At 44.7% G+C, this 17,160-nt stretch overlaps 1 protein-coding gene across 1 annotated transcript; it reads right to left on the minus strand.

Moving 5' to 3' along the window:
• Window positions 1–764: 764 nt before the first annotated feature.
• MCIDAS (multiciliate differentiation and DNA synthesis associated cell cycle protein) lies at window positions 765–16,884 on the minus strand. Its single transcript, XM_082382584.1, has 7 exons — window positions 16,706–16,884; window positions 16,522–16,618; window positions 16,250–16,341; window positions 12,921–12,993; window positions 12,145–12,356; window positions 11,416–11,526; window positions 765–11,158 (listed from the first exon to the last, which is right to left on the minus strand). The coding sequence occupies exons 1-7, from the start codon at window positions 16,820–16,822 to the stop codon at window positions 10,718–10,720; spliced, it is 1,143 nt and encodes a 380-aa protein (XP_082238710.1). The 5' UTR covers window positions 16,823–16,884; the 3' UTR covers window positions 765–10,717.
• Window positions 16,885–17,160: the final 276 nt, after the last annotated feature.

Consider the following 17,160-nt stretch of genomic DNA (forward strand, 5'->3'; position numbering starts at 1 on the left):
CTGGCCACTGGTAGGGGACCCTGACGCCCAAGGAGATGGGAGAAACCCCCAAGTGAACCAGTAGAATGTGTGGGGACAGAGAGGGGAGGAGAAGTGGAGGCCAGACAGGATCGGCACCCCTGAGGCCGGGGAGATCAGGAGAGGTAGGTGGGAGGGGCCCTCCAGGAGGAGCAGGAGAGGAGCAGAGGGCAATTGCCTGGCCCACTTGGCCTGGGGAGCGTGCTGAGCTCCCAGGCCAGTACCCCCACTCCAAAGCCCCCTCCAGGCCATGTAGGTCCGGGGGGCATAGGAGGGAGGTGGGGGAGATCAAGAGAGGCAGGTGGGATGGGCCCTCCAGGAGAAGTGGGAGAGGAGCAGAGGGCGTTTGCCCTGCTCACTTGAGCCCATGAAGCCTGCTGGGCTCCCAGGTGACATCCCCCACCCTCTGAGACCAGAGGTGGGGGGCACGCCTGGGCCCCTTCTGTTCCTTGAGCCTAAGCCCCACCATCCACAGCCCCCAAGGTCTTTTCCAGCCCTGTGGGTCCTAAGCATAGGCCCTGCCCACTGCCCAAACCTCGCCCTTGCCTAGGCCCCACCCTCCACAGCCAAAGCCTTTTGTCCCCCCCTTTTTTTTTTTCTCTTTTCTCTTCTCTCTTTTACTATTATGGTACTGTTGTACCTTCCGGTTGTTGATTCATCTATATGTTTATTTTTATATTCTTATCTAGCATATCTGATAGTTTCCTAGTCTAATTTTATTTTTTACTTTGTTTTTGTCCTCTCTCTCTCTCTTTTTTTTTTTTTTTACCACCACATGCAGTTTGTGGGATCTTGGTTCATGAGCCAGGGGTCAGGCCAAAGCTCCTGTAGTGGGAGCTCCATGTCAGAACCACTGGGCTAACAGAGAACCTCAGATCCCAGGGAATATTCATCAGAATGAGGTCTCACAGAGGTCCTCATCTCAGCATCAAGACCCAGCTCTACCCAACAGCCTACAAACTCCAGTGTTGGAAGCCTCAGGCCAAACAACCAGTAAGATGGGAACACAATCCCACTCATAAAAAACAACAACAACAAATGAGATGGCAAAAAAATATGTCACAGATCAAGGAACAAGGTAAAAACCTACAAGACCAAATAAATGAAGAGGAAATAGACAATCTACCTGAAAGAGAATTCAGAGTAATGATAGTAAAGATGATCCAGAATCTCGGAAATAGAATGAAGGCAAGGATTGAGAAAATACAAGAAATGTTTAACAAAGGTCTAAAAGAACTAAATAACAAACAAACAGAGATGAACAACACAATAACTGAAATAAAAAATACACTAGAAGGAATCAGTAACAGAATAACTGAGGCAGAAGAACGAATAAGTGAGCTGGAAGACAAAATGGTGGAGATAACTGCAGAGGAGCAGAATAAAGGAAAAGCATGAAAAGAATTGAAGACAATATCAGAGACCTCTGGGACAACAATAAATGCACCAACATTCAAATTATAGGGGTCCCAGAAGAAGAAGAGAAAAAGAAAAGGTCTGAGAAAATATTTGAAGAGATTATAGTCGAAAACTTCCCTAACATGGGAAAGGAAATAGTCAATCAAATCCAGGAAGCACAGAGAGTCCTATACAGGATAAATGCTAGGAAAAACACACCAAGACACATATTAATCAAACTAACAAAAATTAAATTCAAAGAAAAAATATTAAAAGCAGCAAGGGAAAAACAAAAAAAATAACATAGAAAGGAATCCCCATAAGGTTATCAGCTGATTTTTCAGCAGAAACTCTGCAGGCCAGAAGGGAGTGGCAGGATATACTTAAAGTGATGAAAGAGAAAAACCTACAACCAAGATTACTCTACCCAGCAAGGATCTCATTCAGATTTGATGGAGAACTCAAAAGCTTTTCAACCAAGCAAAAGCTAAGAGAATTCAACACCACCGAACCAGCTTTACAACAAATGCTTAAAAAAACTTCTCTAGGTGGGAAATACAAGAGAAGAAAAAGACCCACATAAACAAACCCAAAACAATTAAGAAAATGGTAATAGGAGCATACATATCTATAATAACCTTGAAGGTAAATGGATTAAATGCCCCAACCAAAAGACACAGACTGGATGAATGGATACAAAAACAAGACCCATATATATGCTGTTTACAAGAGGCCCACTTCAGACCTAGGGACACATACAGACTGAAAGTGAAGGGATGAAAAAAGATATCCCATGCACATGGAAATCAAAAGAAAGCTGGAGTAGCAATACTCGTATCAGATAAATAGACTTTAAAATAAAGACTGTTACAAGAGATAAGGAGAGACACTACAAAATGATCAAAGGATCAATCCAAGAAGAAGATATAACAATTATAATGTTTATGTACCCAACATAGGAGCACCTCAATACCTAAGGCAAATGCTAACAACCATGAAAGGAGAAATTCACAGTAACACAATAATAGTAGGGGACTTTAACACGCCACTTACACCAATGGACAGATCATCCAAACAGCAAATAAATAAGGAAACACAAGCTTTAAATGACACAATAGACCAGATAGATTTAATTGATATTTATAGAACATTCCACCCAAAAGTGGCAGAATACAATTTCTTCTCAAGTGAGCATGGAACATTCTCCAAGATAGATCACATCTTGGGACACAAATCAAGCCTTGGAAAATTTAAGAAAGTTGAAATCATATCAAGTATCTTTTCTGACTACAACACTGAGATTGGAAGTCAATTACAGGAAAAAAACTGTAAAAAAAACCAAATACATGAAGGCTAAACAGTGAGCTACTAAGTAACCAAGAGATCACTGAAGAAATTAAAGAAGAAATTAAAAAATACATAGAAACAAATGACAATGAAAACATGATGACACAAAACCAACAGGACACAGCAAAAGGAGTTCTAAGAGGGAAGTGTATAGCAATTCAATCTCACCTCAAGAAACAAGAAAAATCTCAAATAAGCAATCTAAACCTACACTTAAAACAACTAGAGAAAGAAGAACAAAGAAAATCCAAAGTCACTAGAAGGAAAAAAATCATAAAAATCAGAGCAGAAATAAATGAAATAGAAAAGAAGAAAACAATAGCAAAGATCAATAAAACTAAAAGCTAGTTCTTTGAGAAGATAAACAAAATGGATGAACCCTTAGACTCATCAGAAAAATAGGGAAAGGACACAAATCAATAAAATTAGAAAAGAAAAAGGAGAAATCACAACTGATACCGCAGGAATACAAAGGATTATAAGAGACTACTACAAACAACTATGTACCAATAAAATGGACAACCATGAAGAAATGGACAAATTCTTGGAAAAGGTACAATTTTCCAAGACTGAACCAGGAAGAATTAGAAAATATAAACAGACCTATCACAAGTAATGAAATTGAAACCATAATTTAAAATCTTCCAACAAACAAAAGTCCAGGACAAGATGGCTTCACAGGAGAATTCTATCAAACATTTAGAGAAGAGCTAACTCCAATCCTTCTCAAACTCTCCCAAAAAATTGCAGAGGGAGGAACATTCCCAAATTCATTTTATGAAGCCACCATCACCTTGATACCAAAACCAGAAAAATATATCACAAAAAAAAGAAAATTATAGACCAATATCACTGATGAACATAGATGCAAATATCCAGAACAAAATACTAGCAAACAGAATCCAACAGCACATTAAAAGGATCATACACCATGATCAAGTGGGATTTATCCCAAGAACACAAGGATTCTTCAATATATGCAAATCAATCAATGTGATACACCAGATTAACAAATTAAGGAATAAAAACCATATGATCATCTCAATAGATGTAGAAAAAGCTTTTGACAAAATTCAACACCCATTTGTGATAAAAACTCTCCAGAAAATGGGCATAGAGGGAACGTACCTCAACATAATAAAAGCCATATATGACAAACCCACAGCAAGCATCATACTCAATGGTGAAAAACTGAAAGCATTTCCACTAAGATCAGGAAGAAGACAGGGATGTCCACTCTCACCACTCTTATTCAGCATAGTTTTGGAAGTCCTAGCCACAGCAATCAGAGAAGAAAAAGAAATAAAAGGAATACAAATTGGAAAAGAAATAAAACTGTCACTGTTTGTGGATGACATGGTACTATACATAGAAAATCCTAAGGATGCCACCAGAAAACTACTAGAGCTAATCAATGAATTTGGTAAGGTTGCCAGAGACAAAAGTAATGCACAGAAATCTCTGGCATTCCAATACACCAACAACGAAAAATCAGAGAGAGAAATTAAGGAAACAATCCCATTTACCATTGCAACAAAAAGAATAAAATACCTAGGAATAAACCTGCCTAAGAAGGCAAAAGACTTGTACTCAGAAAACTATAAAACACTGATGAAAGAAATCAAAGATGACATAAACAGATGGAGAAATATACCATGTTCTTGGATTGGAAGAATCAACATTGTGAAAATGACTGTAGTACCCAAAGCAATCTACAGATTCAATGCAATCCCTATGAAACTATCAATGGCATTCTTCACAAAACTAGAATAAAAAATTTTACAATTTGTATGGAAACACAAAAGACCCCGAATAGCAAAAGCAATCTTGAGAAAGAAAAACAGAGTTGGAGGAATCAGGCTCCCCAACTTCAAACTATACCACAAAGCTACAGTAATCAAGACAGTATGGTACTGGCACAAAAACAGAAATGTAGATCAATGGTACAGGATAGAATGCCCAGAGATAAACCCACGCACATATGGTCACCTAATTCATGACAAAGGAGGCAAGAACATACAATGGAGAAAGGACAGCCTCTTCAATAAGTGGTGCTGGGGAAACTGGACAGCTACATGTAAAAGAATGAAATTAGAACACTCCCTAACACCATACACAAAAATAAACTCCAAATGGATTAAAGACCTAAATGTAAGACCAGACATTATAAAACTCTTAGAGGAAAACATAGGGAAAACACTTTTTGACATAAACCACAGCAAGATCTTTTTTGACCCATCTCCTAGAGTAATGGAAATAAAAACAAAAATAAACAAATGGGACTTAATTAAACTTAAAAGCTTCTGCGCAGCAAAGGAAACCATAAATAAGACAAAAAGACAACCCTCAGAATGGGAGAAAATATTTGCAAATGAAACAACAAAGGATTAATCTCCAAAATATACAAACAGCTCATGGAGCTCAATATCAAAAAAAACCCAATCCAATTAAAAAATGGGTGGAAGACTTAAATAGACATTTTGCCAAGGAAGACATACAGATGGTCAAGAGGCACATGAAAAGATGCTCGACATCATTAATTATTAGAGAAATGCAAATCAAAACTGCAATGAGGTATCACCTCACACTGGTCAGAATGCCTATTATCAAAAAATCTAGAAACAATAAACACTGGAAAGGGTGTGGTGAAAAGGGAACCCTCCTGCCCTGTTGGTGGGAATGTGAATTGATACAACAACTATGGAAAACAGTATGGAGGTTCCTTACGAAACTAAAAATAGAACTACCATATGACCCAGCAATCCCACTACTGGGCATATACCCTGAGAAAACCATAATTCAAAAAGATACATGTACCACAATGTTCACTGCAGCACTATTTACAGTAGCCAGGACACGGAACCAACCTAAATGTCCATCAACAGATGAATGGATAAAGAAGATGTGGCATATATATACAATGGAATATTACTCAGCCATAAATAGAAATGAAATTGAGTTATTTGTAGTGAGGTGGATGGATATAGAGTCTGTCATACAGAGTGGAGTAAGTCAGAAAGAGAAAAACAAATACCATATTCTAACGCATATACATGGAATCTAAAAAAAAAAAATGGTACTGATGAACCTAGTGACAGGGCAGGAATAAAGACGTAGACATAGAGAATGGACTTGAGGACACGGGGTGGGAGGAGGAAGCTGGGACAAAGTGAGAGTAGCATCGACGTATATACACTACTGAACGTAAAATAGTTAGCTAGTAGGAAGCAGCAGCATAGAACAGGGAGATAAGCTCGGTGCTTTGCCATGACCTAAAGGGATGGGACAGGGAGGATGGAAGGGAGGCTCAAGAGGGAGAGGACATGGGGACATATGTATGCATATGGCTGATTCACTTTGGTGTACAACAGAAACTAACACAGTATTGTGAAGCAATTATACTCCAATAAAGATCTATTAAAAAAAAAATAGAGACAACCAGTGTAAACTGCAAACTATTGATATAATGATTTTCTTTTGTTAAGTGAACATTTTGGCTTGTGCATGAACTATTTTTATGAATTTGAATCTTTATTATCAAAATTTAGTGTCTTTTTAAAAATACTTTTATTTTTATATAATTTTTAAAAATTACTTTCCACTTACAGTTATTACAGAATATTGGCTTTACTCCCTGTGCTGTACAATACATCCTTGAGCCTATCTTACACCCAATAGTTTGTACCTCCCACTCCCCCACCCCTATATTCCCCCTTTCTCCCTCCCCACTGGTAACTACTAGTTTGTTCTCTATACCTATGAGTCTGATTCTTTTTTGTTGTATTCACTAGTTTGTTGTATTTTTTAGATTCCACATATAAGTGATATCATACAGTGTTTGTCTTTCTCTGTCTGACTTACTTCACTTAGCATAATGCCCTCCAAGTCCATCCATGTTGTTGCAAATGGCAAAATTGTTTTTAATGGCTGAATAATATTCCATTGTATATATACCCCCATATCTTCTTTATCCATGCATCTGTTGATGGACATTTAGATTGTTTCCATGTCTTGGCAATTGTAGATAATGCTGCTATGAAAATTGGGGTGCATGTATCTTTTTGAGTTAGTGTTTTGGGGGTTTTTAAGTATATACTCAGGAGCGGAATTGCTGGGTCATATCGTAGTTCTATTTTTAGTTTTTTGAGAAACCTCCATACTGTTTTCCACAGTGGCTGCACCAATTTACATTCCCACCAACAGTGCACAAGGATTCTCTTTTCTCCACATCCTCGCCAAATTTGTTATTTTTGTTCTTTTTGATGATAGCCATTCTAGAGGTGTGAGGTGATATCTCATTGTGGTTCTGATTTGCATTTCTCTGTTGATTAGCGATGTTGAGAATCTTTTCATGTGCCTGTTGGCCATCTACATTTCCTGTTTGGAAAAATGTATATTCAATTCTTCTGCCCATTTTTTAATTGGGTTGTTTGTTTTTTTGATGTTCAGTTGTATGAGCTGTTTATATATGTTGGATATTAATCCCTTATTGGTCATATCATTGCTCCAAATAATTTTAAATTCTTTAAATATCATTATACTGCCTAGTTCTCCTTTAGGTTAAACATAGACACAAAAATATCATTAGCTAATATTATAAATTAATGATACCATAATTCTTCAACTGTTATGTATTATTCTTCTAAGTGACCTTTGAGTTAATTAGAAGAATTAGGACTAGGTCCTGATCTCTCTGCCCACAGTAGGGGTCAATTGAATTGAGCTTCTTTAACACATTTCATAAGTAATTTTATTCAGACTCTTCACACTTATCTTCAACAACAAGTCCTTCATTGAAGGTATTCATTTCATCATTGAAGCTACCTTCTGGGTCATCTAACATCATTTTTCAAAGCACATTATTGTCGCTTCCAACTTTTTGAAATATAGCCCTTGTTTGAATGTAGTATGGTTTCTATCATTAAAAACTTAATCCTAAATCACAAGAATTATTTGCATAACATCAGGTGAATTGGTTTTTGTTTGTTTTAACCTTTTTAAAGTGATCTTTAAAAAGTTTCTTTACAACAGTGGTCTCAAAGGTGGTCCTAGACCCAGGCATCAACATCACCTGGCAGCTTGTTAGAAATTCACATTCTCAGGCTTTACCCAGACTCACTGAATCAGAAACTCTGGTGATGGGGCCCAGCAAGCTGGGTTTTAATAAGCCCTATAGATGATTCTGATACATGCTACAATTTAAGAACCACTACTTTAGAACAACATCTAAGTGTTGCAATTATGAGGTCACTTCCTTAAAAAATAATTCAGTTAAAGTGTGTGTGCCTCTTTTTTTAAACTGATTTTGCTGCTATAGAAACTGTTTAGAAACACTCCAACCATGTTATCTAAAATAATAATTCCTGTCACATCCTATCCCCAGACTCTGCTTTATTTTCTATATAACATGTTAATTGTCAGACATTATATACTATTTGTTCAGTATCTGTCTCCCCCACTAGAATGCATGCTTCATGACAGCAAGGAATTGGGTTTGTTCATGACTATCTCCTGAACACCTTGAACAGTGCCTGGTCCTATTTGAAATGAAGGAATTATTGGGATAATTTCAGGCTAACATGTCTTCCTGAGCTAGGCTAGATCACATAGCTGAATATAGGCTCAAAGAATCATGGAGACAATGGCTAAGATTTGGTTTAAAGTTGCTCTAACTGAGGTTTCCTACTAAATCAGCAACAAGCAGTACAAAGAATTCGCACCATGTAAGGAATGTAAGGACATAAATCAGTGGGCACAGCTCCCTTCATTGCTAGTATAAGCACTCAGTCATTGGGTGGTTAGCTTCCCAAAGAAGTGAGGAAAACACCAGGTCAAAGAAGCTCTGGTTTGTGGGCTCATTCAGCATGGGGAAGGCCGTAAAACCACCTACTACCACGCACAGAAGTCTTGATAGCTCCTGTAATTTTTAAAATTCCAGGCATAAGACAAATAGAAAAATACATATAGATAATTTTTTAAGTTTTCTGTCATTGAAGCTAATGCATTATGAAGATACTAACTGAGGAGTGGAGAGGAAAAGAACTTTTAACAAGCTGATTGTTTCTTGAAACAAGGGGTTTTGTTTTTGTTTTCTGTTTCTTCTGATGCTGAACTGTAGTAACTTTATATTTACGCTGACAAAAAGATTATGGGGGCTTCTTTGGTGGCAAAGTGGTTGGGAATCTGCCTGCCAATGCAGGGGACGCGGGTTCGAGCCCTGGTCCGGGAGGATCCCACATGCGGTGAAGCGGCCAAGCCCGTGCGCCACGACTACTGAGCCTGTGCTCTGGAGCCCGTGAGCCACAACTGCTGAGGCCCACGTGCCTAGAGCCCGTGCTCCGCGAGAAGAGAAGCCACCGCAATGAGAAACCCACGCACCGCAACTAAGAGTAGCACCCACTCGCCACAATTAGAGAAAGCCTGCGTGCAGCAATGAAGACACAACACAGCCAAAAATAAAAATAAATAAAATAAATAAATTTAAAAAAAAAAGAATTCTGAACCATCCAGTGTATTTTGTAAGAGTCCATTTGTTAGACAAAGTATGAGGAAATGTGCTCTATTTTATCACTTTCTTGTTTGTTTTCAAAATGGCCATTTAAATACAGATAACAGTTACACAGGACAAACTGGAGAAGCAGGTTCCGCCAGCCTGCCCAGCTCACCTGTTACCTGATCTCTCCATTCAGATGGCATTCGGATGGCAGAACCAGCAATGCGGTGTAACAGGGTTGGACACTTGCCCATGCTGAGCCCCCAAACGCAAGAAGCAGCCCTCTTGTTGAGAACTGTGGAGCTTAGGACAAATCACGACTTGACATACTCTATTAACAAAACTTCACAACAGAGTAGAAAAAGGAAGCCTACGCAAAAGGGGATAAAGAAAAGGCAAAGCGAAGGCACCATATAACACCTAAGTTTTTCTTAGAAGATGAAGCCAAGAAATATAAAACATGAATGTGTACCCCAGTTTTATCCATGGAATTCAAATAGATAGTTTTACTTTTACCAAGGTTTCCACACTTGGTTTCTGCCCCCCCAAAATATGAACACCCTAAAATATGCACATTCTTTTTCATGTGGGATGTACCATTTTCTTAAAACAATGTGTGTTTCTTACTAAGTTTGCTTTTTCTGTGGTTATTCTGTCTAGACAAATAAAACTATACATAATTAATATAAACATTTATCATAAATCTTACAAAATTATGTAAATGATCATTACAAACAAACGTGTTTAGCACCTGTTTTGTCAATAACCCATCGACTCTGAGAATCTTCACCTTCCTCTGTTTTATTGCCTGCCCTAAGACAAGGGTTTAGGAATTCCTAACCCTAACCTCTCCTAATTTTTTATTCTGGCAGCTAAAATGAAAGATTCCAATCGTAACAAAATTAAGTGATAAGGGGAAGTGAGTGATGTATTGAAACGTTCACCCAGAGACCTGGCCTCTGGACCTACAATCTTTAAAAGACTAGCGAGAGCACTTGGAAGGTTCCCATGACGCTTCTCTTTGTAGAAAATTGCTTAACTTCTTAGAGCCTCCTTTTGCTTCGTATGAAAGTAGGGCATTATTATAATTATAAAATACCTAAGTGGTTTTTAGGTCCCTTCCAGCTCTAAAAAGTACGTAATTCAAAGCTGCTAAAAATAAATACTTTAAAAATTGACTGTGACATATAAGTGTATGTATACACATACATATGCAAGCACACACACGCACATACACACACGGTTTCGCTGTGAAAAGGGGAGGGACTAGACAGTATTTTGTACCAGAATTTTACAGTGCATCAGTATCAAAACGTTTTTGTTCCTGAAAAAAAAGTTTCAGGCTGGCGTCGGCCCTGCAAGTGGAGTTCTTCTGAGAAACCAGGTTTCAGCTACTCCCGTTTAGCCTACAGGGGCTTCAGTTTGGATAGAAGGCAGTGTTTCGGAGGACCACATCCCAGCTCAACTGGGGACCCAGCGGAATTTGTAACCCCCGTTGGCTGTCCGGATGGTGAAGGCATTGCCCTGGGGGAAAGCGAGGGTACGGATGGTGCTGTGGCTGCGGATGGAGGTGCTGAAGGAGCCGCCCTCCTCCAGCTCACTGTGGCTCAGGTTCAGCGCGCTCCGGCTGCAGTCTGGGCGCAGCCCCCGGAAGGCGCCGTGCAGGTTCCCGGGCCTGCCGTCCGTGCTCGGGGGCTCGGGCTGCAGCCGAAGCCGCTTGGGATCGCGGCTCTGCAGCGCTTCATCGCAGCGCTCAGAAATCTCCCTCAGGATGGCGTCCACTTCCGCGCAATCCTGCCCCGCAGCGCTGAACAACTCCTCCAGGCTCCTTTTGGAAGTCGCCTTGAGCAGGATGGGCTCGGCTGCCGCCCCGCAATCCCGGGACTGTGTGATCATCAGCTTCTACAAAAAGATGGGGAGGAGCGCCGCCCTGGGGCCATCCGGACTCGCCTCGTGCTGGGCGCTCAAAGGAGACCTGGGCGCACTTCGAACTGCGCGACTCGGCCGACTTAGGCAACACCTGCAAGTGACTCAGCGAGCTCCCAGCGGTCCTCTCTGTTCCCCGACCTCCGCCGGCTCCCAACACCGGGAGCTGGGTGGGAGGTGCACAGAACATTTCCGACTTCCTGCAGTGTTCTACACGCGCGCGCCCCACTTACATCCAGCACCGAGGCCAGGTGCCGTGTCCGACTGGCGAGTTCCTTCAGTTGCACGTTCCGCTCCTTCAGTGAGGCGATCTCCTCCTGTTTCTGGGTCAACGTCACGTGCAGCTGCAGGAGGAGACCCAAACATTCAGGGATAGGCTACCCTGCTCGGTCTCGCCTGTACACTCTTCATAAAGTGAACCCAGATCCTAACGTCTAATTAGAAACTGGGGCCCCAAGGACGTTTACACTGGTGAGAATGATAATTTTATTTATTTATTTATTTATTTATTTATTTTTACAGAGCACTTAGACAAAATGTTTCTCAGTTAATCCTCAGTGTAGCGGTGAGGAGTGCTGACTTGGGCAACAGGCAGATACAGAAGTTCAGCCTTCCTATAAGTCAGTTTCCTTATCTGTAAAATGGGGCTGGTAAAAGTATCTAGCTCAATGGCTGTGAGTAATTCATGAGAAAAGTAAATTGGTAAGCACAATACCAGGCATATAGAAAGCCTTCAGTAAATATTGGTGGCCCTATTAAAAATCTGGTGGGTAAGATTATTCCCACTTCGTGACGTTGTAAACTGAGGTAGAACCAGTGGAGCAACAGCAGCTACGTAAACTCGTCCACTGGTTCTAACGTCCAAGGGGGCTCATTCCCGCTCCTGCAACTCCGCTTCCTCCCGGGGCCCCATGCCCTGCCCCCGCCCCAAGGACTCCTGGACACCAGCCCAGTGTCCCTACTTGGTTATTCTCCACGAGTGCGTCCCCCAACGCCCTCTGGTTCTGGTCGGCCACCTCCTTCCAGTACTGCTCTGGCGGGGGCACGTCGGGAGGGCGCAGCGGCGGTGACTGCAAGGCTTGTGGGGAGAGACAGGGACCAAACGGCAGTACGTCGCAAGGAGAGAAGGGGAAGTCTCCGCCCGCCAGGGGAGGCGACATCAAAGAGGATGAGTCTGATGAAGAGGAAGAGAGGGAGCTAGGTTTGCAGCCTCAGACTCGTGCCCAGCTCACTGCAGGGACAAAATATCACGCGGCTGTAGGGTTTACGTGATTTTTCTTTATTAATAAAGCACCCCTCACTCTGCAATCCCTACGATCCCCAGGCTCTTCCTGATATCCTCTACATACACAGCAGGCGCTCAATAAATGCCTGTTGAGATGATCTGAACTGAATTTCCACGGTGGCCAGGTCAAACTTGCCTGAAGTCACACAAATGCCCTACTCTGCACACTCCTGTCACTCAGCGTCTTCCAGCCCACATCACAGCGTAGGGTTCTCTCTCCCAGAACTCACATGGGCAAACTGAGAAAGCGCTATAGATCCAGCGACTCATCTTCTCCATTAGGAAAAGGGGGGGGGGTTAAATATGGATGAGCCAGACCCTTTGATGAGTTGCTGGCGAGTCGTTGACAGGTACAGGGTTTACCACTTTCAGGACCACGAAATCCGAACTAGTCAGATTTGAGGGGTAGAGGACACCCCCGCCGTTATTTAACTGCAAAGAGATTGCACTTGCCTGCAATGAGATCATCCACGGTGTCTCTGAAATCCTGCAGATCGAAGTCCGCTGCCGTTTGCAGGGAGTGGTTCTGAAACAAACCAGAGGTACAAACTAGTTAATGTTGAGTCTGGCGGGTCTGGAACACTTCCTAGACCGACAGTTAACCCCCCGGGCTCGATGGCAGGTCTGCATGCACTCGCGTTCGCAGCGGAAACTTGTACCTGAAAATCAAAGCCCTGCCCGAGACACGGAATCCAGCAGGCCTGCACTGCCATGGTGGGGAGAGGGACGCACGAAGCGGGGACCCGGTCGCGAGGGTCCTGCCGGGCGCTGAAACTGCGCGCTGCTGCGTCGCGCGTCGGTCCTGCTGCGCGCAGCACAGCCGCCCCGCGCCCGGCCTCTGGCAGCCTGCACAGTCCGGCGTCGCCTCATTGGCCGGTCACCAGCCAACCAGGCGCGTTGCTAGTGCGCCCGCAGACCTTCAGCCCCGACTTACCTCCCACAGGCCAAGGAGCCACAGCTCTAAGAGCTGAGAGCCTGGCGTACGGACACACCGTCCTTCCTCCCAAGACCCGCCAGCGTGCAGGGGCATCCAAAGCAGTAACTCGAGTCCGCGTATCCCGCCAAGGCTCAGTCACAACTAAACCACCTCTCCCCACACAGAAAGAGAAAAGGTAGGCGAAGATATGAGGGGCCAGGGATGCTATGGAAAGTGCTTCTGTTCAGCACGCAGCAGGCGTGGACCCTCTTGCTCTTCTGTTTCTCAAAAAGTTGGAGTTGACTTTTCCCGTACGGCGTGATGCATCACCAGCATCTTGGACTGGACACACTCCTCGGTTCCTGCAATGTGCCTGGGTGCGTGAGACGGAAGGAGACTGTAAAAGGCTGGTGACCAGGAAACTTCTTATTCCCTTAATTCGTGGACAGAGTTGACACAAACTTTTACATCGAGTCTCTCTGTTAATTCTCACACCAATGTAGGAAGCAGGCAGGGCCCAGGAAGTGACTCCTCCCATGATGGAGAAGCTGAAGCGCAGAGAAATCGCGTTGTCGAAAGCCACCCAGCTCTGAAATAGTGAAACTGGAGCTTCTGCCCCAGAATGCTGGTGCCTATTTCAGTCCTCTTTCCTCTATACCTCATTGCCTCTAGCTTTTATTTCTCTTTTAGGAAAGCCTGGTTTCCAATGAAGACAGTTCTGGGAAGGGGAAAGAAGCCTCTCAAGGAGCACGGTGTGATGGGTGCATCCAGTATGCCCATCAGAAATATCTATTCTACTGATTCCACTATTATCAATTTTTTTATTCCTTTGGGTTAATCATATTCTTCTCCCAAACACCCTTCTTTACTATTCAGATACTTCTGAGAAGAGGAACTTATTCTGACTCTAACTTCAAAGAATGTACAAGTATCAGTTTCCTTCAGGGAGGAGAGCTTCAACCAGGGAGACCTCTAGCACCAGTTAAGAAATGAGTCTGTAAGGGGAAGGGAGCTTAGAAAGGAAAGACTGAGGGCCCCAGACAAATCCTGAAGCACAAGTTCTTCCCTGGTTGAAGGAGTCAGAAATGAGACATTTCCCAAGGGCTAAAAGGGCTCCCTCTCAGTAGAGAAAAGCCCTTACCATGAGGAGACTAGAGGCCAACTCAGGGACAGGCACCCAGGAAATGCTTCCTCCTGTGCTATCCCAGGTCTTAGCCTATTCTGGACCTCCAACACTTGTAGAGCACTTCCTCTCTCTGTCCACTTTCCCCAACAGGAAGGAGAAATGTAACCAGAGTGTGCACTGGCCAGGGGGTTCCCCCACAGAATCTTACCCTAGGGATATATCTCCTTCTGTACCAGTTCTGCCTTCCCGCGGGAAAAATCCTGGACCTCTTGCTTGGGCCATCGGGCATGAGCTCTGTCCTTGAAACTTTGAATCCTATCTTCCCAATTAGGTAAAAACCTGGCATTTCTCCAACACAAACAGCAGCCAAAAAACAAAAACAAAACAAAACCAAAAAACTTAACGCAGAGCGTGATGTCAAATTTAAGTTCTGTATACATAAGCAAAAATTCAGCAAGAGCCTGCTTGGTTTTGTTGTTGTTGTTGTTTGGTTTGGTTTGGTTTGGCTTTTTTCTTGCAAAATAAACATGTTGGAGTAAGGGCGTGATGTAGCCCTCTGGGTCCGTTGAAAGATGCTTATGTATTGTCTTTTTTCATTTGAGCATCCAGACCCTAAAAGAACAGGAGAATGGCCTTTGCAGGGCAATTCCCACTCTTACCTGTTGCCTTTACAATCTCTGCTCTCAGTTGCCACCTACCCTGAGTCTCCTTAGGCTCTATCCCAATTCTAAGAGGCACTTAGAGAGGCCCTGGGAAGATTTGCTCCACCACACCAACCCCAGTTGTAGGAGGTGGTCATTTCCTCTGGAGAGTTCTGTACTTGGTCTGTTCCCCTTGAAACCTCATATCTCCAGCACGTGCTGCCAGGAACCTGGAACTGACACCCTTCCTGGAGGTTGCATCTAGCTATTCATATCCATTCATATGCATCGATGGATGCATTCATATCCATCGATGAGGCAGGCTTCTGGCCTCCCAGACACCAGTGCTGGGAAGCGCCATCATCTGGCTGGGGAGTCTCAGCCATGGCAAGTGGTAGAAATGGGATGCAAGTAAGAAGATAGGTTTTTGGGGGGAAATGCCTCTTTGCCCCATGGGAGTAAGTGACAGCAGCCTTTGCAGGGGGCGAAAAGGACTTTTATAAAGTACCCAACTGCTGAAGGGCCATCTCTGTAGAGAGCAACGTTTTCAGTCAGATTTCTTCGAGTCATCTGTCACTCTTCCCACTTCCTCCAAATGTAAATTCTCTTCGTTTTTTCCAGTCTTGATCGAGAAGTTATTCTCCGATCTCTACACTCCTTAGACATCCAGGGAATGAAAATGGTTAATGAATGGCCTGGAAAGGCATGTTGGGAGAACAGATAGGTGCCCAGAGAGCAACGTTTGCTCCCATCTACCCACCTGGTCCCTCAGTGCGCAACCTCCACGTTGCTTTATCGCAGCTCCAAGGAATAGATGGGGAGGGGAATGGGAGACCCGTCTGGCAGGGGAGCCCTCCAGATGAGCTTCCCTGTCCAGAGTTGGTCAAAACAGTTCTGAGAATGCGGCCACCGTTAACATACTAGGAGGGAGGAGGAAGTTCTAATCCTCGAGGCTTGGATTTCTGCAGGACATCTCCCCCCGCTAGCCAGATGTGTCTGCGCTCCCCACCCAAAAGGATTCTTTGAGGCAACTTGAGAACTGACTCCCGAATCGAAGTTTGGCCTTCGAGAGGCCGCGAGTTTCCGCCAGGAGAGGTACCTGTGAGGCGGCCGAATTACCGCTAGGCGGCGCGTCGGACCCGAGTAACGAGGAGCAGTCAGCGAGGTCCTGCAGGTCTATGGTGGTGAGGGCTGCGCGGGGAGAACCGGAGACACGCGCCGGGCGGACCCTAAGCCTCCCCGCAAGGGCTCGCCGCTGGCATCGCTGCCAGGACTCCGAAACCCCAGGGAGAAAAGCTATTCTGAGCCCCGCGCGCCCCACCCACCTGGCGTGGGGAACCCGAGGGGTTGCGCAAGGACCACCGGTATCACCTGGTAGCGCAGCGGGATCGGCGTCTGGGGGATCCTCGTACACCGACACCGGGCTGCTGCCGCTGCTACCGAGAAAGAGCTTCCGCCCAGGGGCGAACTAGCCGGGCACAGAAACGGTGAGCGCGGGTCAGCCCTCACTGCCGGGAGTGTGAGGACCCTGCCCGGCTCCGTTCCGCGGCCCCACCTTCCTCTCCAGCTTCCCGGGCTTGCCGAACGGCCGGCCTCGCGGATCCAGCATCCTATTGGGGCAAATGCTGTCGAAGGCCCGGCGACCTGCCGCGGTGCCCCCGCACGCCTGCATCCTGCCTCCCCGCCCGCTTCAGGCCTGGAGCCCCGCGTCGACTGCTCGGAGGCGGCGGCCGGGCCGGGATGGCGACCCCACACCCAGGGCTCCCGAGGCTCTGAAGCCGGCCAGAAGTCGGGGAGGCGCGTGGCCGGGGTGGGGCTAAGGGGCGACTGTGAAGGTGCGGAGGGAAGGCGGGGTGGAGTAGGAGGACCGCCGCGCGGGCGGGGCGGCTCGCGCCTGAGCGCCAGCGGTGGCGCCTTCAGCCCGGGACAATCTGTGCGCGGGCGGAGGCGTTAAAACCCAACCTGGCAACGCGGCTTCCCCCGGGAGCCGCGAGCGCGGGGCCCGGGCCC

The sequence above is a fragment of the Balaenoptera borealis genome (genome assembly GCF_965194805.1).
Source record: "Balaenoptera borealis genome assembly, chromosome: 2".
NCBI lineage: Eukaryota > Metazoa > Chordata > Mammalia > Artiodactyla > Balaenopteridae > Balaenoptera > Balaenoptera borealis.